Source organism: Macaca mulatta, chromosome 3 (assembly GCF_049350105.2).
Source record: "Macaca mulatta isolate MMU2019108-1 chromosome 3, T2T-MMU8v2.0, whole genome shotgun sequence".
NCBI classification, from domain to species: domain Eukaryota; kingdom Metazoa; phylum Chordata; class Mammalia; order Primates; family Cercopithecidae; genus Macaca; species Macaca mulatta.
The window spans coordinates 34,715,954-34,742,723 of NC_133408.1; the positions used below are offsets into that span (position 1 = coordinate 34,715,954).

At 50.5% G+C, this 26,770-nt stretch overlaps 2 protein-coding genes across 2 annotated transcripts in view; one reads left to right on the top strand and one right to left on the bottom strand.

Moving 5' to 3' along the window:
• Positions 1–9,832, top strand: part of DNAAF5 (dynein axonemal assembly factor 5) — a 54,851-nt gene extending 45,019 nt beyond the window's left edge. Inside the window, exons 12-13 of the mRNA XM_028845424.2 lie at positions 3,998–4,189; positions 8,890–9,832. Coding sequence (XP_028701257.1) covers positions 3,998–4,189; positions 8,890–9,026 — 329 coding nt within the window. The 3' untranslated portion in view covers positions 9,027–9,832. The remainder of the gene's footprint in view (positions 1–3,997; positions 4,190–8,889) is intronic.
• The window catches only part of PRKAR1B (protein kinase cAMP-dependent type I regulatory subunit beta), a 482,327-nt gene that overhangs the window by 227,961 nt on the left and 227,596 nt on the right, over positions 1–26,770 (bottom strand). The gene's annotated exons all lie outside the window — the stretch shown is intronic.

The following is a 26,770-nucleotide window of genomic DNA, read 5'->3' on the forward strand; positions in this document are numbered from 1 at the left end:
TGGGCGTGGTGGCTCACGCCTGTAATCCCAGCACTTTGGGAGGCTGAGGCAGGCAGATCAGGAGGTCAGGAGTTCGAAACCATCCTGGCCAAAATGGTGAAACCCCATCTCTACTAAAAATAAAATATTAGCTGAACGTGGTGGCGGGTGCCTGTAGTCCCAGCTACTTGGGAGGCTGAGGCAGGAGAATCACTTGAACTCAGGAGGCAGAGGTTGCAGTGAGCTGAGATCGCATCATTGCACTCCAGCCTGGGTGACAGAGCCAGACTCCATCTCAAAAAAAAAAAAAAAAGTAGAAAATGCTTCTCTTTGACTTCTGTTCAAGTTGGTACTATGAGAACAAACAGCAATGACATGAAATACCACAAATTAAATGGCATAGCAAGAAGCAAGGCAGAGGTCTCCAAACCAGCACTGGGTGGGGGTGACAAGGCTCAGCTTCCACATGGCCGGGAGTGGAGTCCTTAAGGGTTTCAGGGTCCCCCTAAGCAGTGCCCTCAGGGTGGGGTGGCTGGAGCTGCCTGTGGGAAGACGGGGCCAGGCCACCCTGCAGCCCGGTGGGGCCAGGGGCACAGCCTCAGTGTCACCGCCTCTTGGAGCCCAAACCCCAGACCAACCCCAGGCGAGAGTGAGCACTGGGGAGGGGAATGAGGTGATCGACTCGAAGCTCCCAAAAAGCAGCAGCACTGAACAGAGTCATGAATTCAGAGAGCCCCTCACTCAGGGCAGCCTGCACACAAACCCCTCAGGACAGAGTCCCCACCACCCAGGCCATGGGCCAGTACCTGTCCGGGTCCTGTTAGGAACCAGGCTGCACAGCAGGACGTGAGAAGTGGGCGAGTGAAGCTTCATCTGTGTTTACAGCTGCTCCACATTGCGCACGTTACCACCTGAGCTCTGCCTCCCGTCAGATCAGCAGCGGCATTAGATTCTCATAGGAGCCCAAATCCTATTGTGAACTGTGCATGTGAGGGACCAAGGTTGACGATCCTTATGAAACTCTAATGCCTGATGATCTGTCACTGTTTCCCATTGTCCCCAGATGGGACAGTCTAGTTGCAAGAAAACAAGCTCAGGCTCCCACTGACTCTGCATGATGATGAGTTGTAGAATTATCTCATTATGTTACAATGTAGTCATCATAGAAATAACGTGTACAATAAACGTAACATACATGAATCATCCCGAAACCATCCCATCCCCGGTCCATGGAAAATTGTCTTCCACAAAACCAGGCCCTGGTGCCAAAAAAGCTGGGGACCACTGCCTCAGAACACCGGAGACCCGGCGCTAAGGGCGGCCTCGCACCCAGCCCGGGAAGGAAGCGCTAATAATAGAACCACCTCAAAGTTACCTTTTGTGAAGTGTGTTTAAGATCTTCAGAAAGCTGAAAGAGTAACATCCACTAAAAACAAGCTGAGAAACAAGACAAGCAGGAATAAAGAACAGACGGAAATGGGAACGATCACTGGGAAGTCCAGAGCGACAGGGATGGCGTGCTGGCGCTACTTTCAGGAAAGGAGTTACCCAGCGAGGGAGGAAGGGGGATGGGGTGAGCGGGAAGCAGCCACTCCGGCTTTCCTGATTATCTCTAGTTTGTGTGATTATCTATACTTTGTGTATTTATGCCAGAAATGTTTAGCAGTTTTTAAAAGATGGTTCCTACTAATTCCTGGAAATGAACGGAGACATCAGAACTTCACACTCTGTGCTTTGGGTCAACTCTAGACTGAATGTGGCTGAAAACAGAGTTAGTGAAGCGAAAGCCAGGAATGTGGAGTTCCCTGGATTCACAGTACATACGGCGCTGGGCAGAAAAACTGCCTCCTGCTGAACTCTTGAGGTCCGGGTGCCTTTCTCACTCATTCTTTCACCTTTGCTTTTCTGTTTTTATTCTTGTAGTAATAAACATCCTGTTCCCGCTGACTCTGGAACAAGTTCAACCTGTGCGATTTGTTGGGAGTTCACTCACTTTTTAAAACAGGAGCCAGCGGAAAGGCTGCACGCATTTGGGTGTCTGAGCGCGTTTGGGCGTCTGGGTCGCAGCCTCCTGTGTGGTTATTCTCACTACAAAAGGTTCCTTGAGAGGCTCCTTGCCCATTAGTGCCAGCTCTGGGCTTCCCAGGGTGGAGTGTTGGACAAATCATGGCCTCCTTGGCGGGGAAGGGAAGGATGTCCTGAGTTGGGAGCACAGGCAACCAGGCCTCCCAGAACAGGCAGACACAAACGCGAACAGCAGACAGGCCAGTGTGAGCCGATTCTGCCTGGCTTAGTCGTGCACGAAAGGAACCCTAAACTGGTACAAAAGTGGACCTGCAGGCCGTCCAGGGAGTGATCATCATAAAAACACAATAGCCAATGCCACTCTGCAATTCCACAGTCGGCCGCGCCAGCAGGAGGCCTTGGAGGATCCTGTCCATGCCCATAGACGTTTGCTAGTGGGCCAACCTTGGGTGACTTGATCATCTGACTCTGTCCTTCCTCCTGAGACACGTGCAGTGAGGGCACCCACCATGCAGCAAGGACACCTGCCCTGCAGCTAGATCACCCGCTGTGCAATGAGATCACCCTCTGTGCAGCGAGGGCAGCTGCCGTGCAGTGAGCATACCCGCTGTGCAGGGCTGCTTCAGGGTTTGGCACCGTGATGCCTGGATGCTGTCCGCGGCTTCCTCCTTGGTGCCTGCGTTTGGTGGCTGGAAGGCCCAGCACCCTCCACACCTTTCTCCTTGGTCCTGTGTTTGGTGGCTGGAAGGCCCAGCACCCTCAGGGCCCAGCACCCTCAGGGAAGCACCTGGGCATCTCCCAGGAGTTAACCCGCTGGGTACCACTTGTCTCAAAGCCTGGCTTGGTGCGACGGCCTGAACTTTGTATGTTTTTCATGCCTTTCGTTACGCAGGAACCGCTTGCTGAGGTTGGATCATGCCCTCCACATTGCAAAAGCAGCAGAGACCCAGCCCACCCTCGTGTTTGCAGAGGGAAGATGGGCCGCGTGCCAGGCGCAGGCAGCCGCGCCTCCGGCATCGGGAAGACGGGCCTCTGGATGGTTTTGCAATTCGGTCGTCTGCAAATCTCCAAATGATGCACAGAAGGGGGTGCCAGAGGCCGGGCGCGGTGGCTCAAGCCTGTAATCCCAGCACTTTGGGAGGCCGAGACGGGTGGATCACGAGGTCAGGAAATCGAGACCATCCTGGCTAACACAGTGAAACCCCGTCTCTACTAAAAAATACAAAAAAAACTAGCCGGGCGAGGTGGCGGGCGCCTGTAGTCCCAGCTACTCCGGAGGCTGAGGCAGGAGAATGGCCTGAACCCGGGAGGCGGAGCTTGCAGTGAGCTGAGATCCGGCCACTGCACTGCAGCCTGGGTGACAGAGCGAGACTCCGTCTCAAAAAAAAAAAAAAAAAAAAAAAAAAAAAAAAAGAAGGGGGTGCCAGAGATTTTTTTAAGATGATGTGAAAAAAGCATAAATTTGATAATAATTATATCCATTAATCTTACAAGTTTCTACCCATCAGGAAGGATCATCCTTCTCTTTTCAGCAGCAGAAAACTGACTACAGTAGAGAGTTGTCTGTCAGTGAGTCCTCAGCTCTGGTGGGAGGGCAGGGTCGGAGCTGGGGAGGGCGGCCAGCTCAGGGATCTGAGCATCTGGGAGCAGGAGGTGGAGGCCAGGTGAGCACACAGCTGCGGGGAGATGGAGGCCAGGTGAGCACACAGCTATAGCTACAGCGGGGCTTGGGTCTGCTGCGCCCACAGGGCAGGTTATTGTAGGGGCCACAGCAGGGCCTGGGCCACCTCCACTCTGTTGGCTGGGGTTCAGGGGTCCCAGGGCACCAGGAGCACCTTGCATGTGGCTCGAGATGCACGGAGTCTCCAGCAAGGTGTGGGTTTCCTAGGACCCCAGGGTAGGTGCCCCACGGGAGTGCGAACTAAACGCCTTTGCGGACGTTTAGACATGAAGTATCTGCTCTAGACTCACACACCTCACTCTCTCCTTCCAGAACTCTTAAAACGCCTAGACGATGTTTCTAACGACGTGAGGATGGCAGCCGCCTCCACCTTGGTCACCTGGCTGCAGTGTGTCAAGGGTGCTGATGGAAAGTCCTACTATCAGAGCAGTGTCCAGTACCTGTACCGAGAGCTGCTGGTTCACCTTGACGATCCAGAGAGGGCCATCCAGGATGCGATTTTAGGTGAGACTCCGACGGCTTGGCCTTCGTTCTGATGTCTGCTTTCAGCACCTGCCACAGGCCTCTGTAGCTGAGCCGTGTGACCGGCCACAGGGCCCTGGGGCACAGGGCCCTGGGGCACAGGAGGGGCCTCAGCTCCAGCCTGGCGCACACTTGAGTTCTTGGCAACCCCTGAGAGCAGCTGTCTTTGTGGTGATAGCCGCTGACATTTCCTCTAACAGAAATCAAAATTGAAAGCATTCTAGAATATTTGTTAATTGTTTAAAATAAAGTAAGCCCAGTATATATTGACACAGATGACTTGTTTTTGAAAAGTATTTTCCGAAACAAAATCATCTGCAAGAACAATTTTTGCAAATGTCTTAAACGTGTAGCTTGATGGAAGACAATGGACTTTCACATCTTCCATACAGTCAGTCATGATGTGTATGGCTCTGGTTGAAATACGTGGAAAATAAGCTGACCTCGCCTGTGGCTTCAGGTGTAGTTGGACAAGAGAAGAGTATTTTAGTAGCCTTTTCAGATAGGCGTGGGCCTTATTCGATACCACGCCAACAGCGACATGGACTGCCCCTTGAAGGTCACTCACAGCGTGGGCCCTGAGGCCACAACCACAGAGCCTTCCACGCTCAGAGTGTGTTAAAATCCGCTGGTCCATCTCGCACTTGAAATGTAATGATTTGCTTTTTTTTCTTCTTTTTCTTTTTTTTTGTTTTGTTTTTTGTTTTGTGATGGTGAATATAATGACTTTGCTTTAACATAAAATTTGTATTTTTAATTTTTGTGGGTACACAATAGGTGTCTATAAGGCATGTGTGGTACTGTGATACAGGCATGCAGTGTGTGTAATCACATTGGGGAAATGGGGTCCCCATCACTTCAAACACCCTTTGTATTACAAATAATTCAGTGATATTTTTCGTTATGTTCAAATGTGTGATAAATTATTGTTGACCATAGTCACGCTGTTGTGCTATCAAATACTAGCTCTTACTCATTCTGTTTTTGTACCCATTAACCATTCCCACCTCTCCCCCTGGCCCCATTCCCCCTCCCAGCCTCTGGGAACCATCCTTCTGCTCTTATCTCCATGAGTTCAATTACTTTTATTTTTAGCTCCCACAAATGAGAACATGCGGAATTTGTCCTTCTATGCCTGACTGACTTCAGCTAACATAGCAACCTCCACTTCCCTCCGTGTTGTTCCAGTGACTGGATCTCATTTCTTTTATGACTGAATAATATTCCACTGTGTGTGCGCCACATCGTCCTTCTCCGTTCTTCTGTCCGCGGACAGCCCGGTTGCTTCCAAACCTTGGCTGTGGGGAAGCGGGGCAGTCAGCATGCGCGTGCAGGTCTCCCTCCGCAGGCTGATTTCCTCTCTTTTGGGTATATGCCCAGGAGTGGGATTGCTGGGCCGTATGGGGCTCTATTTTTAGTTTTCTGAGGGCCCTCCAGACTGTTCTCCATAGCAGTACTAATTTACATTCCCACCAACAGCGTGAGAGGGTTCCCTTTCCTCCACATCCTCGCCAGGACTTGTTTCTGCCTGTCTTTTGGATAGAAGCCATTTTAACTGGGGTGAGAGGATGTCTCCCTGTAGTTTTTCTCCGCATTTCTCTGAGGAGCAGTGGTGTCGGGCACCTTTTCAGATGTCTGTCTGTCATTTCCATGCTAACCTGTGAGAAATGTCTATTCAGGTCTTTCACCCATTTTTAATTGGATTATTAGATTTTCTCCTGTTGAGCCTGAGCTCCTCATATATTCCAGTGATTAATCCTTGTCAGGCGGCAGTTCGCAGATGCGGTCTCCCATCCCGTTCCCGCGGGCTGCCCCTTCACTCGCTCATTGTTGCCTTTGCTGTGAGGAAGCTTTGGGCCTGAGTGTGCTGGCTTTGCCTTTTGACCTCATTTGGGAAATACTACGTGGACCTTGCGGCTGCGTCCCATTTCCTGGCGTGGCTACGTCCTGTTACACAATGTCGGATCTTCCTGGCGTGTCCACGTCCCGTTACGCGATGTCGGATCTTCCGGGCGTGGCTACGTCCTGTTAGGCGATGTCGATCTTCCTGGCGTGGCCACGTCCCATTACGCGATGCCGGATCTTCCTGGTATGGCCACTTCCCACTTCCTGGCGTGGCTACGTCCCCTTACGCAATGTCGGATCTTCCTGGCGTGGCCACGTCCCATTACGCGATGCCGGATCTTCCTGGTGTGGTCACTTCCCACTTCCTGGCGTGGCTACGTCCCCTTACGCAATGTCGGATCTTCCTGGCGTGGCCACGTCTCGTTACGCGATGCCGGATCTTCCTGGTCTGGCCACTTTACGTTTCCTGGCGTGGCTACGTCCCGTCAGGCATGGTCAGAAACTCGGACCATCATGGCGTGGCTACGTCCAGTCCTGCGGCTCAGAAATTCGGATCTTCCTGACGTGACTGCATCATGTTATGCGACGTCAGAAACTCTCCTGAGTCGGCACCAGTCTCAGAAGAGTCCAGCCTTATGGCGGCAGGGACAAGCTTTGGATAATTCTGATTTTTTGTGTGAAAGCTTGACTCGTATCCTGGGCCACAAACCCTGTCGGTTGTCGTGGCAGTGAGGGACTCACGCCGTGCTCTGACCGATCCGTGTCTGCACAGCTAGCATGGGTGCACTGCCCGTCCGTCCGCCATTCTTCCTAGGGAAAGCAGCTCGGCTGCACGACCCTGGTCCTCAGTGTGAAGTCGGGCACCTGGTGCCCACTTGCGGGTGGAAACCGTGTGCGTGAGGGTGAGTGTAGCGGGGGGTGCAGGCCTCAGCTGCTCCCGCACCTGCGCAGGTGTGAGTACGGTGACAGGCAGGCCGGGCGTGCTCTGCGTGTGACCACGAACCTGGCTTTGACTCACCCCCCGAGGGCCTTGGAGCACATGTTGGGAGTCCCTGCCTTGAGTCATGGAATCAGGTTGTCAACCAGTGAGGGAGCCCCAGAGCCCATGGACCCGTGGCGCGGCCCGTGCTGCGGGTCATGGAACGAAACTGCAAATTGGAGTCCGATTGGAAATTGTTTAAAAGGAGGACAGCAGCCCATGTGCAGGCCTCGCTGGGAGAGCCCGTCCTGCCAGATCCACCCCGCACTCCCAGATCCCCACACTCCCTGGCAAATCCCAGCACTGCCTACTCCCTCCCGGCTCTCCTGCCTTGCACTGTGCACCATCAGCCCGAGTTCTGAGCTTCCCCCACCCGCAGCCTCAGTCTCACTCACCTTCAGGACCTTGCTCTAGACCAAGAAGACCGGTGTGCCTGTGCACCAGCTCAGCCTGCAGCCCGGCCCTCTCACCTCCTCAGGACTGCGCAGGGCACCTCCCTTCCCCACTGCGTGGTCCAGGCCATTCTTTTTCCTGTCTTTAAAAAAACGAACCACAGATGCCCTGGACGCCACCCCCCACCTCCCCCACCGTGCATCCGCCTGGCACCAGGCTCCCTGGAAGCAGCCTACGCTACCCCTCGCGGCCCGGGGCCCGTGGCAGGCATCCGCAGCCATGCACCTGCCTGCACCTCTGAGCAGCGCCAGGCACAGCTGGCGGCCACGCGCCCTCCGCTGCTGCGGGATGCTCCTGCTCAGCCTCCTGGTCTTTCCTTCGCCCATGTGGGCCTCCTCACTGCTCTTCTGCTGTGTCTGCACTGCTGCCTCAGAGCTCTTCTCCTGGCCTCCAGACCACGCTCCACGCCATCCTCCACACCACCCTGCCCTCAGCTCCACACATGAGTGCAGCTGCCTGGTGCCGAACCCTGGGCTGCTACCCCCCTCCCCGACTCTGCCTGCCAGTTCCCCCCACCCTCAGTGGCTCAGTGGCCATCTGTCCTCAAGACTGAAGGCAGAGACCTTGGGGTCCTGGACCGTCTCCTAGACTCCCAGCAGAATCTGATAGGCTCCCCACCCACTGCAGCAACCTCCCCATCCCCTTCCTGCCTCAGCTAGACATGCGCGACCCCTGCTGGCCTCACCCCTGTAGCTCCCACTGCCCCCATCACACACACCACCACGAGCCCCAACACATCTGCCTTCCTGGTTTTCATCATCGGCCACTGCTTCGTGATGAACCCTCCATAAGCGTGGGCTCACTTCCGGCTGTGTCCGTGGTGCCTGGCCCGTGGCAGGTTTGCAGTCACTGCAGCAGGTGAATTGGCATCAGCAAATTGGATAAGAAAGTCATCTATTTTTCCGAGCCTGTTTATTTGCTCCTGCGAGACCTGTTTCTGAGGCCAAAAATGCCACCTGAAGACTCTGCAGGACATCATTTCATTTCATGGTCTACCAACAACTGTCAGGAGGCAATTTTAAGTTATTTGTATCCACGTTGTGACTGCCGTACACCCACCCAGCAGCATCAGGCTCCTCATATTCACGTAGTGACCGCCGTGCAGCGTCAGGTCACTTGTTTCCACGTCGTGACTCGGGTCATTCATATCCATGTTATGACTGCTGTCCACTCGTCCAGAGTGTCAGGTCACTCGTATCCACATTATGACTGCTGGGCACCCATCCAGCAGGATCAGGTCATTCGTATCCACATTGTGAGTACTGTGTACCCACCCCACAATGTCAGGTCATTTGAAAATGCTTTTACGGATGCCTGGATTTTAATACGAAGCTGATTTGCACGAGAAATAAGATTGGTTTCATGTTTATTTCTGGCATGTTCACAGTGTTTTGCTGTTTTACAGAGGTCCTCAAAGAGGGCAGTGAGCTGTTCCCAGATCTCCTGGTGAGGGAGACGGAGGCTGTCATCCACAAGCACCGCTCGGCCACCTACTGCGAGCAGCTCCTGCAGCATGTGCAGGCCGTGCCAGCCACGCAGTGACCACGCCAGCACGAGCCACAGCACACCTGCGTCCCCACCTGAGCCGGAGTTTGTGGCCTTTAAATCGCAGAAACAAGGTACCTCTGTGCCAGCAGTGAGACTGTGACAGCAAGAACGTACTTCTCGGGACACCTGCCCGCTCTTCCCCTGGAATAACAGCTTCTGAGTGGATTCTGCATTTTTATGTGATTTGTTCTGTTCAGTGAGCGGTCTCCCAAACGTCTACAGCTGATGTGAAATTAAAAGTAAATCACAGCTGCTCATCATCTTAGTTTTTATGCCTCACATGTGCAGCTGGGTGCGTGGATCATCAGTTCCATCCTGCTTAGATGCCCACCAAGAAAGTTTTTACCTATTTAACAAAAAAGAAAAAAGCCAAAGTGATTATAAAGAAATGAAATCTCTTTTTGGGTTCTGTCTTCTGAAATTTAATATCTCCGTGAACAGACTAAAAGGAATTTGGAATCTTAACAACTTATCGAATTTCTCCTGTTTTAAATATACTGGGACTTTAAAGGTTATATATCCAGTCGCCGTGTATTTTAAGTCAGTAATGCTGAAAGTGTTGAAAACAGAATATTTCATCAGATGTAATTTTGGTTGCCCCTATAGGTAGCCAGAAAGTAAAATCGTATTTCCCTCTCGCACATTCTACACCCAAGTGCCTAAAAGATCTCATTGTAAGTGGGTATTGTTACCGTAAGCCATTGTGTTCACACAAGGGGGAAATGCTGTATATATTTTTCAACAAATACTAACATTTATACTTTCATGTTTGAAAATTTAATTAAAAATATTTGTTATAATGATTGTGTATGCCTGACTTTGTGGGTTGGTAACTAACCGACATGTCAGGCAGGGATCCCAGCCTCCAGAATTCTAGGGTTCCTCTGAGGGATGTCCTAGTGCCCCCTCTGGACACCAGGGGGCAGGAGCTCCCAACACATTAAGGCAACACCCCGGTAAGGAGGGCCCCATAGGACTCACCTGGAGAGGGGCTGGGGCGTCAGGGTAGGGGCAGGCCAGCCTTGGGGGTGTCTGGGTAGGGGGAGGTCAACCTTGGGGAGTGTCTGGGTTGGTCGGGGGAGGTCAGCCTTGGGGATAGCTGGAGTGTCTGGGTTGGTCAGGGGAGGTCAGCCTTGGGGATAGCTGGAGTGTCTGGGTTGGGAGGTCAGCATGTGTGGCTGAGCCTGCCCCATGGACTCACATCCCTTCCCTAGACACCCTCGCTGCCCTCTGGTCCCCTTCAGAGTTGCGCCATCATGCCTGCTCCCTGCGCCAGCTTCTGTAACTGGTGGCCACAGGGATTCAGGGGCCCTCAGGGGTGGTCCTCCACCTCTCCCTTGTGTGCCCTTTGACCTCTGTGGCTCCTGCCATGTCCTTGAAGGGCCCTTGAGAGCCCCTGGGTTGGTGGTCCTCAGTGGCAAGGGAGCCAGTGGCAGCAGCCTCACCTGGAAGCTTGTTGGAAATGCACATTTCAGGGCCTCAGGCCAGACCTACTGAGGCAGAGACTGGTGGGCCGCCGTCGGCCCTGCAAGTGATTCTGAGGCTGCGGACTGGGAGGTCCCCCACCTGTGCACCATGCAGCTCCCATCCAGCTCCCATCCAGCACGAGCCTCCGTCGTCTTTGTCACAAGAACCAGAAATGAATGGCAGGGAGCTTGCCCGAGAGGACACACATGTGAGGGGCCCCTCGACCCCTCGGACGCAGGTGCACCAGCCCCTGGGCCGTCCCTCGCCCTGCATGCTGGGACCACAGCATAGGAAGAGACATCAGCACTCGCCGATCCATCTCTACACATCTGTAAAGGGAGCTCCCAGGGACCTGGCACGTCCACAGGTGCGTGTGTTCAGAGAAAGATGGAAACCCAGCCTACAAGGGTTCACAGACACCCAAGAGGCGTTACGTCTCTCTCCACTTAATTCTTTGAAATTTTTATAGGCCGGGTGTGGTGGCTCACGTCTGTAAAATCCAGCACTTTAGGGTGCTGAGTGGGGAGGATCACTTGAGCCCAGGAGTTCAAGACCAGCCTGGGGAACATAGGGAGACCCCATCTCTACCAAAAATTTTTAAAATGAGCCGGGCGCGGTGGCTCAAGCCTGTAGTCCCAGCACTTTGGGAGGCCGAGATGGGCAGATCACGAGGTCAGGAGATCGAGACCATCCTGGCTAACATGGTGAAACCCCATCTCTACTAAAAAAAAATACAAAAAACTAGCCGGGCGAGGTGGCGGGCGCCTGTCGTCCCAGCTACTCAGGAGGCTGAGGCAGGAGAATGGTGTGAACCCGGGAGGCGGAGCTTGCAGTGAGCTGCGATCCGGCCACTGTACTCCAGCCTGGGCGACAGAGCAACACTCCATCTCAAAAAAAAAAAAAAAAATTTTTAAATGAGCTGGGCGTGGTGGTGGCTCACGCCTGTAATCCTAGCACTTTGGGAGGCCAAGGGCAGATCTCTTGAGGCCAGAAATTCAAACTAGACTGGGAAACACTAGGAAACCCAGTCTCTACAAAAAAATTTTAAAAATGAGTTGGGCATGGTGGTGCACACCTATAGTCTTAGCTACTCAGAAGTCTGAGATAGGAGAATCACCCAAGCCTGAGAAATCGAAGCCGTAGTGACCCAAGATTGCACCACTGCACTCTAGCCTGGGCAAGGGGAGTGAGACCTTGTCTCCAAAAAAAAATTTGTAAATCATAGAAATCATACATGAATGGATTAATACAATATGTACTTTTTTTTGTCTTGCTTCTTTCACTCAGCAGTTTTGAGGTCCATCCATGTTGTGGTGTCCATCAATAGTTCATTCCTTTTTGCTACTGCATAATATTCCATTCTATAGATGAGCCACAGTGTGTTCACCCACTCAGTTGTCGACATGTGTTTGAGCTCTTTCCAGGTTTTGGCTATTACAAATAAAGCTGCTTTGAACATTTGTGTACACACGTCTTTGTATGGATAGGTACTTTCATTTCTCCTGAATAAACAGCTAGTAGAATAGCAGTCATGGTAGATGTATACTAAATTTTTAAGAAACTACCAATCTGTTTTCCAGAGTGGTAGCACAATTTCCACCAGCCCTGTGCAAGAATTCCAGTTCCTCCCGTATTTGCCAATACACTCGCTAATCAGTTTTTAATTTTAGCCATCTTAATAGGTATGTAGTTGTATCTCATTATGGTTTTAATTTGCATTTCTCTAATGTCTAATGATGCTGAGCATCTTTGGTGAAGAGTCTTTTTAAATACTGACATGGTTTGGCTCAGTGTCCCCACCCAAGTCTCATGTTGAACTGTAATTCCCAGTGTTGGGGGAGGGACCTGGTGGGAGGTGATTGGATCATGGGGGTGGATTTCCCCCTTCTGTTCTCGTAATAGTGAGTTCTTATGAGATCTGGTTGTTTAAAAGTGTGTAGCACCTCCTCCTTTGTCCTCTCTCCTGTCGCCATGTGAAGATGTGCCTGCTTCCCCTTCACCTTCTGCCATGACTGGAAGTTTCCTGAGGCCTCCCCACCCATGCAGAATTGTGAGTCAATTAAACCTCTTTTCTTCATAAGCAAGCCAGTCTCAATTAGTTCTTTATGGCAATGTGAGAATGGACTAATATAAATATCTTGCCCATTTAGACAAAACTGGGTTGTGTTCTTGCTGAATATTGAGCATTCTTCATATATTCTGGTACAAGTCCTTTATCTCATATCTATATATCTATCTATCTATATATATATATGCTTTTCAAATATTTTCTCTCATTCTATAGCTTGTTTTTTCATTCTTTTTTTTTTTTTTTTTTTTTTTGAGATGGAGTCTGGCTCTGTCGCCCGGGCTAGAGTGCAGTGGCCGGATCTCAGCTCACTGCAAGCTCCGCCCCCCGGGTTTACGCCATTCTCCTGCCTCAGCCTCCCGAGTAGCTGGGACTACAGGCGCCCGCCGCCTCGCCCGGCTAGTTTTTTGTATTTTTTAGTAGAGACGGGGTTTCACCGTGTTCGCCAGGATGGTCTCGATCTCCTGACCTCGTGATCCGCCCGTCTCGGCCTCCCAAAGTGCTGGGATTACAGGCTTGAGCCACCGCGCCCGGCCGTTTTTTCATTCTTTTAACAACATCTTTTGAAGAAGATAAGCTTTTTATTTTGAATGAAGTCTGATTTATCAATTTCTTTTTTAATGGATTGTGTTTTTGGTATTGTATCTAAGAAATCTTTGCCTAACCCAAGGATACAAAGGCTTCAGTTCCTGAAGCTCAAAAAGCTGTTGTCGCCAGGCACAGTGGCTCTGCCTGTAATCCCAGCACGTTGGGAGGCCAAGGTCAGAGGGTCGCTTGAGTCCAGCTTGGGAATCATAAGGAGACCCTGTTTCTACAAGAAAAGAAAAAAAAAAAAAAACAGGCATGTTGGTGCATACCTGTAATCCTAGCTAGTAGGAAGGCAGAGGTGGAGGATCTCCTGGGCCTGGGAGGTTGAGGCTGCAGTGAGCTATGATCACACCAGTGCACTCCAACCTGGGCGATTGTGCAAGACCCTATCTCAAACAAACAAACAAAAAGCTGTTGTCATAGGCCAGGCACGGTGGCTCATGCCTATAATCCCAGCACTTTGGGAAGCCAAGGCTGGTGGATCACTTGAGGTCAGGAGTTCAAGACCAGCCTGGCCAAGATAGTGAAACCACATCTATACTAAAAATACAAAAATTAGCCAGGCGTAGTGGTGGGCACCTGTATCACAGCTACTCAGTAAGCTGAGGTGAGAGAATTGCTTGAACCCAGGAGATGGATGTTACAGTGAGCTGAGATCACCCCACTACACTCCAGCCTGGGTAACAGAGTGAGACTCCATCTCAAAAAAATAAACAAGTAAAAATAACTCATCTATTTGTTCTTACCTACACTGCGATTCAAAGGCAACTTCTACTTCCCTTTGTAATCTCCTTTCTGTGACCTAAACGAAGAGCTGAGGTTACTCGAGGGTGGGAGTTGGTTGGTTGAAGAAAAAACACTCACCTTTTTGTAGCCAAAGATAGCCTTCTACATCAGTATGGGATGACCACCAAAACACATTGTTAATTTTAAAAAACAAGGAGCACAGGCCAGGCATGGTGGCTCACGCCTGTAATCCCAGCACTTTGTGAAGCCAAGGCAGGTGGATCACGAGGTCAGCAGTTCGAGACCAACCTGGCCAACATAGTGAAACCCTGTCTCTACTAAAAATACAAAAATCAGCTGGGTGTGGTGGTGCACACCTGTAATCCCAGCTACTTGGGAGGCTGAAGCAGGAGAATCGCTTGAACCTGGGAGGCAGAGGTTGTGGTAAGCTGAGATCTCACCACTGCATTCCAGCCTGGGTGATAAAGTGAGACTCCGTCAAAAAAAAAAAAAAAAAAAAAAAAAAAAAAAAAAAAAAAAAGATCACAACCTTGTGAATCGAATGCCCCATCCGTAACAGGAAGCAGAAGGGAGCTGCCTATTTTGGTTATATGCATAAAAAAATTCTGGAAAGGACAAAAGAAACCAGTTAAACAGTGAGGCCTCTAGAGAATGGACCTGAGTGCCTTAGGGAGTGGAGTGGGAGTCCAGTGTTTACCTCTTGGTACCATGGAATTTACTCCTCTCAGTACCGTGGAATTTACTTTTAGTGCACGTATTTATTACCCAGTCAAAAACAACTCGGCTGAGACTAACCTGTAATTGAAGCCTCACTGACACCTGATACTGTTCTCAGCTCACAAGTCAGGACACTTGTTTCTTCTGTATCGTGAACCCCTGTCCCAGGGAAAGGTGTTCAGGATGTCAAAGCCAAAGCTTTATCAGAAAGTCGTCTTGGGCAGGGTGTGGTGGCCCATGCCTGTAATCGCAACACGTTGGGAGGCTGAGGCAGGAGGATCGCTTGACCTGGAAGTGGAGGCTGCAGTGAGTCATGATGGCATCATTGCACTCCAGCCTGGGTGACAGAACAAGACCCCATCTCAAAGCAAACAAACAAAAGTTGTCTTATTGAGAAAGGAAAATGCAGAGACTTGTAACCAAGTGCTCATAGCAGCTTTATTCTAGCCCCAAATTGGAAAAAAACCCAAATGTCCATCGACAGTAATGAATATGTATAAACAAACTGCAGTCTATCCATGCAACAGAATATGATTCTGCAATCAAATGATAGGGCACACTGCAATGGGGACAGCCCTCACAGATACCAGGCCAGTGAGAAAAGACTGCATCTCATATAATTTATATGGAACTCGAGAACAGGCAAAGCTGTTCTACAGTACTTTTTTTTCTGTTTTAGACAGGGTCTCACTCTATCACCCAGACTGGACGGCAGTGGAGCCACCATAGCTCATTGCAGCCCCGACCTCCTGAACTCAAGCGATCCTCCCGCCTCAGCCTCCGGAGTAACTGGGACTACAGACACGCCACCACACCCAGCTAATGTTTTATTTTTAGTAGAGACGAGTTCTCACTATGTTGCCCAGACTGGTCTCGAACTCTTTGGCTGAAAACATCCTCCTACCTCAGCCTCCCAAGGTGCTGGGAGGACAGGCGTGAGCCGCTGTGCCCAGCCTACAGTCCTTTTTAAATCACTGAATCAATGATGACTATATGGAGGATCTTTATATTTATTATATTGTTCTCTCTACTTGTGTATGTGTGAATTCTGCGTAAGTGTTTTATAATGAAAAACATCAAACTTCAAAAACCGTCACCTGGCTAAGTGTGGAAGACACAAGCTCAGCCTGAGTGCTCTTGGAGCCTCTCCTCCAGGCGGGAGCAGACCGGGCAGTGTCCCTTTTACTGAACGTTTGACTTTCCACTACCAGGTGCCTCCTCACCAGCCTGAGAACTTCAGTTAAATTTTCTCTAAAGATAAATCTTTCATCCTAGCCAGAGCAATCAGGCAAGAGAAAGAAAGAAAAGGCATCTAAATTGGAAAAGAAGTCAAATTATCCCCATTTGCTGATGATATGATCATACATCTAGAAAACCTTTCACCAAAAGCTGTTAGACGTGATGAATGCAGTTAAACTGCAGAATACAAAATCAACGTAGCTGAGAAAGAAATCAAGGCAATCCCACTTATAACAGCTACAAAAAAATAAAATACTGGCTGGGCACAGCGGCTCATGCCTGGAATCCCAGCATTTTGGGAGGCCGAAGTGGGTGGATCATGAGGTTAGGAGATCAAGACCATCCTGGCTGACACGGTGAAACCCCGTCTCTACTAAAAATACAAAAAAAAAAAAAAAAAAAAAAAAATTAGCCAGGCATGGTGGCAGGCGCCTGTAGTCCCAGCTACTCGGGAGGCTGAGGCAGGAGAATGGCATGAACCCGGGAGGCGGAGCTTGCAGTGAGCTGAGATCACGCCACTGCACTCCAGCCTGGGTGACAGAGCAAGACTCTATCTCAAAAAAATAATAAAATTAAAATAAAATAAAATACCAAGGAGTTAGTTTACCTAAGGAGGTGAAAGATCTGTAAAAGGAAAAGCACCCAACACACTAATGAAAGAAATTGTGGATGACACAAACAAAGGAAAAACATCCCATGCTCATGGATTAGAAGAATTAATAGTGTTAAAATGTCCATATTGGCTGGGCACGGTGCCTCATGCCTGTAATCCCAGATACTCGAGAGGCTGAGGCAGAAGGATGACTTGAGCCTAGGAGTTTGAGACTAGCCTGGGCAACACAGTGAGACATCGTCTCTAAATTTTTTTTTTAAATTAGCCAGGCACTTTTGCATGCTCCTGTAGTCTCAGCTAGTCAGGAGGCTGAGGCAGGAGGATCGCTTGAGCCCAGGGGTTTGAAGCCGCAGTGAGCTATGATTGCACCACTGCACCACAGCCTGGGTGACCGAACAAGGCCCTGTCTCTTAAACAAAACACAACAAAACAAAACAAACTGCCCAGAACAATTTGCATATTCAATGGAATCTGTCAGATACAAATGTCATTTTTCACAGAATTAGAAAAAACACGTCCTGAAATTCATGAAATCCAAAAAGAGCACAAATAGCCAGAGTGAAAAGAATGAAGAGCAAAAAAGAACAAAGCTGGAAGCATCACGTTATCTGACCTCAAATTATATAACCAGGCTATAGTAACCAAAACAGCACGGTACGGGTCTAAAGATAGACACATATATCAACAGAACAGAATACAGACCCAGAAATAAAACCACATGTTTACGGCCAACTGATCTTTAACAAAACCAACAAAAACATTCTTCGGGAAATGAACATCCTTCTCAGTAAGTGGTGCTGGGAAAATTGGACGCCCGTACGGAGAAGAATTAAACTGGACCCCTGTCTCTCACTAGATACAAAAATCAACCCCAGAGGGACTAAAGACTTCAATGTAAGACCTGAAACTATAAAAAATACTGGAAGAAAACCTAGAGGAAAACTCTTGCGGACATTGGTCTAGGCAAAGAATGTATGGCTAAGACCTCAAAAACACACACAGCAAAAACAAAAATAGACAAATGGGACTTAATTAAACCAAAAAGCTCCTGCACAGCAAAAGAAATAATCAACAAAATGAACGTTACATCCTGTGGAATAGTAGAAAAAATTTGCCACAGTATTCATCCAACAGGGGACTAATATCCAGAATCTACTCAACTCAACAACCACCAGCAGACACCACAAATAATCCCATTCAGAAGTGGGCAAAGGGCCAGGCGCAGTGGCTCACCCCTATAATCCCAGCACTTCAGGAGGCCTTGAAGGGTGAATCACCTGAGGTCAGGAGTTCGAGACCAGCCTGGCCAACATGGTGAAACCCCGTCTCTACTACCAATACAAAAATTAACCAGGCGTGGTGGTCCACACCTGTAGTCCCAGCTACTTGGGAGGCTGAGGCAAGAGGATCACTTGAACCCAAGAGGGGCAAAGTGGGCAAAGGATATGAAAAGACATTTTCCAAAAGAAGGCATACAGGCCAGGCGCAATGGCTCATGCCTGTAATCCCAGCCCTTTGGGAGGCCAAGGCGGGCGGACCACGAGGTCAGGAGACCGAGACCATCCGGGCTAACATGGTGAAACCCCGTCTCTACTAAAAAATACAAAAGTTAGCCGGGCGTGGTGGCAGGTGCCTGTAGTCCCAGCTACTTGGGAGGCTGAGGCAGGTGAATGATGTGAACCTGGGAGGCAGAGGTTGCAGTGAGCCAAGATTGCACCACTGCACTCCAGCTTGGGGAAGAGAGCGAGACTCCGTCTCAAAAAAATATATATAATAATAATAATAATAATAATAATAGGCCGGGCGCGGTGGCTCACGCCTGTAATCCCAGCACTTTGGGAGGCCGAGACGGGCGGATCACGAGGTCAGGAGATCGAGACCATCCTGGCTAACACGGTGAAACCCCGTCTCTACTAAAAAATACAAAAAACTAGCCGGGCGAGGTGGCGGGCGCCTGTAGTCCCAGCTACTCGGGAGGCTGAGGCAGGAGAATGGCGTGAACCCGGGAGGCGGAGCTTGCAGTGAGCTGAGATCCGGCCACCGCACTCCAGCCTGGGTGACAGAGCAAGACTCCGTCTCAAAAAAAAAAAAAAAAAAAATAATAATAATAATAATAATAATAATAAAAGGAAGGCATACAAATGGCCAAAAGGTATATAAATCATGCTCAACATCATTAATCACCAGAGAAACTCAAAACCACGAGATACCATCTTACCCCAGTCTGAATGGCTATATTTGAAAGACAAAAAATAACACATTGGCAAGGATGCGGAGGGAAGGGAACTCTGTTGGTGGGAACGTAAATTAGCACAACCACCACGGAACACAGTATGGCGATGTCTCAAATAACTATAAATAGAACTGCCGTTCAATCCTGCAGTCTCACCACTGGGCACCTACCCACAGGAAAATAAGTCACCATATGAAGAAAGCACCCACACTTGTATGTTTATCATCATCACACTATTCACAAAAATAAAAATCTGGAATCAACCTAAGTGTCCACCAACGGATGGATAGAGAAAATGTGGTGTGTCTACACGATGGAGTACCGTTCAGCCATAAAAATGAACGAGATTGGGCCAGGCGTGGTGGCTCACGCCTGTAATCCCAGCACTTTGAAAGGCCGAGGCGGGCGGATCACGAGGTCAGGAGATTGAGACCATCCTGGCTAACACAGTGAAACCCCATATGTACTAAAAAAATAAAAATAAAATTAGCTGGGTGTGGTGGCGGGCACCTGTAGTCCCAGCTACTTGGGAGGCTGAGGCAGGAGGATGGTGTGAACCCAGGAGGCAGAGCTTGCAGTGAGCCGAGATCCAGCCACTGCACTCCAGCCTGGGTGACGGAAAGAGAGTCCGTCTCAAAAAAAAAAAAAAAAAAAAAAAAAAAATGAACGAGATCCTGAATTCTGCAGCAACATGGATGGAACTGGAGGCCACGATCTTAAGTGAAACAAGCTGGGTGCGGAAAGTCAAATACCACATATTTTGACTCATGAGTGGGTGCTAGAAAATGTGAACACATGGACGTAGAGAATGATAGACAGTGGAGACTCAGGAGGGTGAAGGGAGAAGAGGAAGTGGATAATGAAAAACGACTTAGTGGGTACAACATACGATATTCGGGTGATGGATCCCCTGACAGCCCTGACTTCACCAGTATCCAGAATGCAATCTATGTGTGTAACAAAACTACACTGTATCCCATAAGTTTTTACAAATAGAGAATATTTCTCCCGACTTCTCCCCATTTTCCAGAATTTTTTTTTTTTTTTTTTTTTTTGAGACAGAGTCTCACTCTGTCTCCCGGGCTGGAGTGCAGTGGCGCAATCTCGGCTCACCGCTACCTCTGCCTCCTGGGTTCCAGCGATTCTCCTGCCTCAGCCTCCCGAGTAGCTGAGGCTACAGGCACCTGCCACCACGCCCAACTGATTTTTGTATTTTTAGTAGAGACGGGGTTTCACCACATTGGCCAGGCTGGTCTCAAACTCCTGACCTCAAATGATTCACCCACCTGGGCCTCCCCAAAGTGCTGGGATTACGGCGTGAGCCACCGCGCCCCGCCGATTACCTTATCTTTCCCTTTTCCAGACTTTGAGTCGTTTCTCATTTTAAAAGCATTTTAAGAGGTCTCAGGCAGTGCCTTTCACAGAGAGGAGGCTGCAGCCTCCATGCAGGCCTCACCCTCTCCGCCTTCTTCCTTTGACCTAGGCATGTCCTTGACGTTGTACCCCAAAGGTCTGTGCCCCTTTCCTGTGAGCAAACGATGGCTCCAGGAGCTGGCCTGGACCCTGAGGCCTAGAACCTGCCCCAAGGGAAAAGCACCTGCTCATTTGTGTTTGGGCATTTACTCAATGCTTTTCTTAATGTCTTGAAAAGTGTCATTTAGGAGACAAGGCAGTGCTTACTCTTGGCTGACAACAAGGTAACTGTAGACAGAAGAATCTATTATTAGGCGTCTGCATGTTCTCTTCTTACTCATCCTAGCCTCATTGCTGGCACTGTCATCCCTACGTTAGTTTCCTTATAGTTTGTTTTCTTTTTTTTTTTTTTTTTGAGACAAGGGTCTGGCTCTGCCACCCAGGCTGGAGTGCAGGGATCCAGGTGCAGGAATCCAGGTCCAGGGGGCTTCTCTGAGCCCCCAATCCTTTATGGGGCCTTTTCCTGGGGTCCCTGTGGGCTCCATTCCAGGATGCAGGACAGAGATGCAGGATGCCGAAGGGTTCCTAGCAGGGATCTGGGTCCAGGGGGTGGGAGGAGCCCAGAGGGTGGCACCGTCACCCAAAGGCTTCCAGAGGCATGGCTCGGGACAACCACCACGCCAGGAGCCTGCGCTGCCAGGGCAGGGTCCACACCCACAGACTCTAACCCGGACGCGGGCAGGGCGGGGTCCACACCCGCAGACTGTAACCTGGACATCGGCAGGGCGGGGTCCACACCCGCAGACTGTAACCTGGACATGGGCAGGGCAGGGTCCACGCCCACAGACTGTAACCTGGACATGGGCAGGGCCGGGTCCACACCCGCGGACTCTAACCTGGACAGGGGCAGGGTGGGGTCCACACCCGTGGAATCTAACCTAGACCCGGGCAGGGTGGGGTCCACACCCGCGGACTCTAACCTGGACCCGGGCAGGGCGGGGTCCACGCCCACGGACTCTAACCTGAACCTGGGCAGGGTGGGGTCCACACCTGCGGACTCTAACCTGAACCTGGGCAGGGCGGGGTCCACACCCGCGGACTCTAACCCGGACAGGGGCAGGGCGGGGTCCACGCCCACGGACTGTAACCCGGACACGGGCAGGGCGGGGTCCACACCCGCAGAATCTAACCTGGACACGGGCAGGGTAGGGTCCACACCCGCGGAATCTAACCTGGACCCAGGCAGGACAGGGTCCACACCTGCAGACTCTAACCTGGACCTGGGCAGGGCGGGGTCCACACCTGCGGACTCTAACCTGGACCCGGGCAGGGCAGGGTCCACACCGCAGAGTCTGTCTAATCTGCAGGGGACAAGGGTGGGGTCTCCCACAGAGCCAGCCTGAGGGGTGGGCGCAGCGTTCTGACCACAGGGCAGGCCAGGCACAGTTCCCAGACCTGGTTTCTGTGCTCACAGTCAAGTGCTGGGTTCCGGGGCTCGTTGCCCTCTGCCTCGCGCTGGCAGGACCCGGGAGGCCTAGGAGTGCTGGGAACTGAGACAAGGTGATCACCAGTTAAAAGTCGTGCTGCCGGCCGGGCGCGGTGGCTCACGCCTATAATCCCAGCACTTTGGGAGGCCGAGACGGGCGGATCACGAGGTCAGGAGATCGAGACCATCGTGGCTAACACGGTGAAACCCCGTCTCTACTAAAAATACAAAAAAAAAATTAGCCGGGCGCGGTGGCGGGTGCCTGTAGTCCCAGCTACACCGGAGGCTGAGGCAGGAGAATGGCGTGAACCCGGGGGGGCGGAGCTTGCAGTGAGTGGAGATCGCCTCCCTGCACTCCAGCCTGAGTGACGGAGGGAGACTCCGTCTCAAAAAAATAAATAATAATAATAATAATAATAAAAGTCGTGCTGCCTTTTATTTTTTTTTTTTTTTTTTTTTTTTTTGTATTTTTTAGTAGAGACGGGGTTTCACTGTGTTAGCCAGGATGGTCTCGATCTCCTGACCTCGTGATCCACCTGTCTCGGCCTCCCAAAGTGCTGGGATTACAGGCGTGAGCCACCGCACCCGGCCCATGCTGCCTTTTATTAACACCATGTGTCACCCTTCTATACAGTATCAGTAAGAAAACACTCCCCTAAAAAAACCTTTTGTTGCTCTAAATCTTAGCTGAACAGTTGCTGCAATTGCTGGTGAGTTTTAATACAGCTTCCGATGAGCACATTTAATTATCCTTTACGAACCTGCTCTAAGTGGAAGTAAATTCAGACAATGTCCAGTGAGGCAGTGGGATCCCATCACACACGGACTCAGCAGCACACACTGCTTCAATATTTAGGAATCGTTGGCGCTTGCTTTGGTACAATCCATGTCTCCAGCCCCTGTGGGACTTCAGATTTCTGTGTTTAAGCATTAAATTCAAAATAAACCTGACTGGGTGCGGTGGCTCAAGCCTGTAATCCCGGCACTTTGGGAGGCCGAGACGGGCGTACCACGAGGTCAGGAGATGGAGACCATCCTGGCTAACACGGTGAAACCCCGTCTCTACTAAAAATACAAAAAACTAGCCAGGCAAGGTGGCAGGCGCCTGTAGTCCCAGCTACTCGGGAGGCTGAGGCAGGAGAACGGCGTGAACCCGGAAGGCGGAGCTTGCAGTGAGCCGAGATCCGGCCACTGCACTCCAGCCTGGGCGACAGAGCAAGACTCCGTCTCAAAAAAAAAAAATTTTTTTTAAATAAATAAATAAACCTTATTAACGTGCAGTGATTGTAAATACAAAGAAACAGAACTCGAGGTGCTTCAATTATTATTATTATTTTTTTTTTCAGAATAGAGTCTCGCTGTCACCCAGGCTGGAGTGCAGTGACGCAATCTCAGCTCACTGCAAGCTCTGCCTCCCGGGTTCAAGCAATGCTCTGCCTCAGCCTCCCGAGTAGCAGGGATTATAGGTGCTCACCACCATGCCCGGCTAATTTTTTCGTATTTTTAGTACAGACGGGGTTTCACCATCTTGGCCAGGCTGGTCTTGAACTCCTAACTGTAGAATGAGACCACCACTTCTCCTGCTGTCTTTCCCGGCTTTTCCCCGTCTCCCCTTTTCCCTAGTTTATAAGACAGGAGAAGGGGGAGAAAGCAAAAAGTTGGAAAGAAACAGAAGTAAGATAAATAGCTAGACGACCTTGGCACCACCACCTGGCCCTGGTGGTTAAAATAATAATGATAATATTAACCCCTGACCAAAACTACTAGTGTTATCTGTAAATTCCAGACATTGTATGAGAAAGCACTGTAAAACTTCTTGTTCTGTTAGCTGATGCCTGTAGCCCCCCATCACGTTTTCCACGCTTGCTTGATTTATCACGACCCTTTTACATGGATCCCTTAAAGTTGTAAGCCTTTAAAAATGCCACGTATTTCTTCTTCAGGGAGCTCGGCTCTTAAGACGCGAGTCTGCCGACGCTCCCTGCCGAATAAAAAACCTCTTCCTTCTTTAATCCGGTGTCTGAGGAGTTTTGTCTGCGGCTTATCCTGCTACATAACCTCATGATCCACTAGCCTCAGCCTCCCAAAGTGCTGGGATTACAGGTGTGAGCCACCACACCTGGCCCAATTATGTTACTCTTACATGACCATTTATAACATTTTTACTTGCATTTAAGCTTCAGAACAATGAACAGAGAACGTGCAAGCCGCAAAATGTGATTGTTTTTGTTTGCTAAGTGTAGATTTTAATCATGAAACATTTTGAGGAATTTGAATAATATCTTTAACAGTAAAGGAATGACTCTTAAAATTGTTGATTCCTTAAAAACTAAAGAGTAGATTAGGAAAATAATAAAATATTATTTCATGATTCTTTCTAAAATAAATTTGAGACTGGGCATCGTGGCTCATGCGTGTAATCCAGCACTTTGGGAGGCTGAGGCAGGCCTCAGGATCACTTGAGGTCAGAAGTTCGAGACCAGCCTGGCCAACATGGCAAGACCTCGTCGCTACTAAAAATATAAAAATTAGCTGGGTGGACGGGCACGGTGGCTCAAGCCTGTAATCCCAGCACTTTGGGAGGCCGAGATGGGCAGATCACGAGGTCAGGAGATCGAGACCATCCTGGCTAACACAGTGAAACCCCGTCTCTACTAAAAAATACCAAAAAAACTAGCTGGGCGTGGTGGTGGGCGCCTGTAGTCCCAGCTACTCGGGAGGCTGAGGCAGGAGACTGGCGTAAACCAGGGAGGCGGAGCTTGTAGCGAGCTGAGATCGGCCACTGCACTCCAGCCTGGGCGACAGAGCAAGACTCCGTCTCAAAAAAAAAAAAAAAAAATACTTTTAGGCCTTCAGTATTTGAAGGAGAAAAGTGGGCTGCAGGGAAACAGGGAGGGTGTGGTCACATTGTTGAATCCACAAGTTTCAGGAGAAAAGGAGCAGGTAGGGGAAGAGTCAGTGCTCCAGAAACCCGCTCTTCACAGAAGAGACGGTGAACCTGGAGTACCCACCCGTGGACATTTAACCTTTTTTTTTTTTTTTTTTGAGACGGAGTCTCGCTCTGTCACCCAGGCTGGAGTGCAGTGGCCAGATCTCAGCTCACTGCAAGCTCCGCCTCCTGGGTTCCCGCCATTCTCCTGCCTCAGCCTCCCGAGTAGCTGGGACCACAGGCGCCGCCACCTCGCCCGGCTAATTTTTTGTGTTTTTAGTAGAGACGGGGTTTCGCCGTGTTAGCCAGGATGGTCTCGATCTCCTGACCTTGTGATCCGCCCGTCTCGGCCTCCCAAGGTGCTGGGATTACAGGCTTGAGCCACCGCGCCCGGCCCATTTAACCTTTTATCTGGAGCACCCTGCTGAGGAACGAAAGGAAAGGCAGTTTCTTGCTTGGTCCAGCTTTCAGCTTAATGTTTCCCTTTCGGCGGAGTGAACTGGGGTCCTCAGTTGTCATTTTCCTCTCACAAGAGGAGGAAGGTGTAGGCCGGGCGGGTGGCTCACACCTATAATCCCAGCACTTTGGGAGGCCGAGACGGGCGGATCACGAGGTCGGGAAATCGAGACCATCCTGACTAACACGGTGAAACCCCGTCTCTACTAAAAATACAAAAAACTAGCCGGGCGAGGTGGAGGGCGCCTGTACTCCCAGCTACTCCGGAGGCTGAGGCAGGAGAATGGCGTGAACCCGGGAGGCGGAGCTTGCAGTGAGCTGAGATCCGGCCACTGCACTCCAGCCTGGGCGGCAGAGCAAGACTCCGTCTCAAACAAACAAAAAAAAAAAAAGGAGGAAAGTATTTCAGATGATCCACTCTGGATGCCAAGCGTGACAGTGAACGACCTGGACAGACGAGGGCTTCCCATCTGAAGACCGGTGAGAATGCAGCCAGAACAGGGCAGCGTGCTTCCTCCGCCTGCTTGCAGCCCGGGATACCTTCTAGCCCAGATTCTTTCCCTCCCCAGGCAGGGCTGGGAGCACGGCCCCACGTTCACCACCCGTGGATCCCGCCTCTCCAGGCATGCGCCCACGTAATAGCCACTTTGTGCCCGTCCAGGCTGGAAGACTTGCCCTCACTGACAGATGCGCCAGGCTGACAGCCTCTGAATGTTTATTTACATTATTTGATGGCCGGGCGCAGTGGCTCACACCTGGAATCCTAGCACTTTGGGAGGCCGAGGTGGGCGGATTGCCTGAGCTCAGGGGTTCGAGACCAGCCTGGGCAACACGATGAAGCTCCATCTCGACTAAAATACAACAAATTAGCCAGACATGGCGGTGTGCACATGTAGTCACAGCTACCTGGGAGGCTGAGGCAGGAGAATTGCTTGAACCCGGAAGGTGGAGGTTGCAGTGAGCAGAGATCACGCCACTGCACTCCAGCCTGGGCAACAGAGCGAGACTTGGTCTCAAAAATAAATAAATAAATAAATAAATAAATAAATAAATAAAAGAATGAAACAAAGGGGGCGCGGGCGGTGGTTCATGCCTGTAGTCACAGCGCTTTGGGAGGCCGAAGCAGATGGATCTCCTGAGGTCAGGAGTTAGAGACCAGGCCCCATCTCTACTAAAAATACAAAATTAGCCGGGTGTGGTAGTGCATGCCTGTAATCCCAGCTACTCAGGAGGCTGAGGCAGAATTGCCTGAACCCGGAAGGTGGAGGTTGCGGTGAGCCGAGATCACACCATTGCACTCCAGCCTGGGCAACAAGAGCAAAACTCCGTCTCAAAAAAAAACAAGAAAAACCCCAAAAATCAAAAAAAATTAGCTGGTCATGGTGGTGTGCACCCATAATCCCAGCTACTTGGGAGGCTGAGGCAGAAGAATTGCTTGAACCCAGGAGGTGGAGGTTTCATCGAGCTGAGATGGTGCCACTGCACTCCAACCTGGGTGACAGAGCAAGACTCCATCTCCAAAAAAATTAAATAAATAAATAAATAATTTGTTAACAGCTCATTTCATTCCGCCAGGGAAAAGATGTCTTCCAACAAGAAGACAGGCACTAACAGACCAAATCGGGACCTGGAAGAAAGCAGGAGTGGATAGAGCATAGGCCCCGCTGAGGTCCGGCTCCTTGAAGGAGGTGGATGTCCAGCTCCCAGGGGCCTCTACTCCTGACCATGCCAAGACTGTCATTTACAGCAGAGGTTCCCAACCCCCAGGTCACAGAACATGGC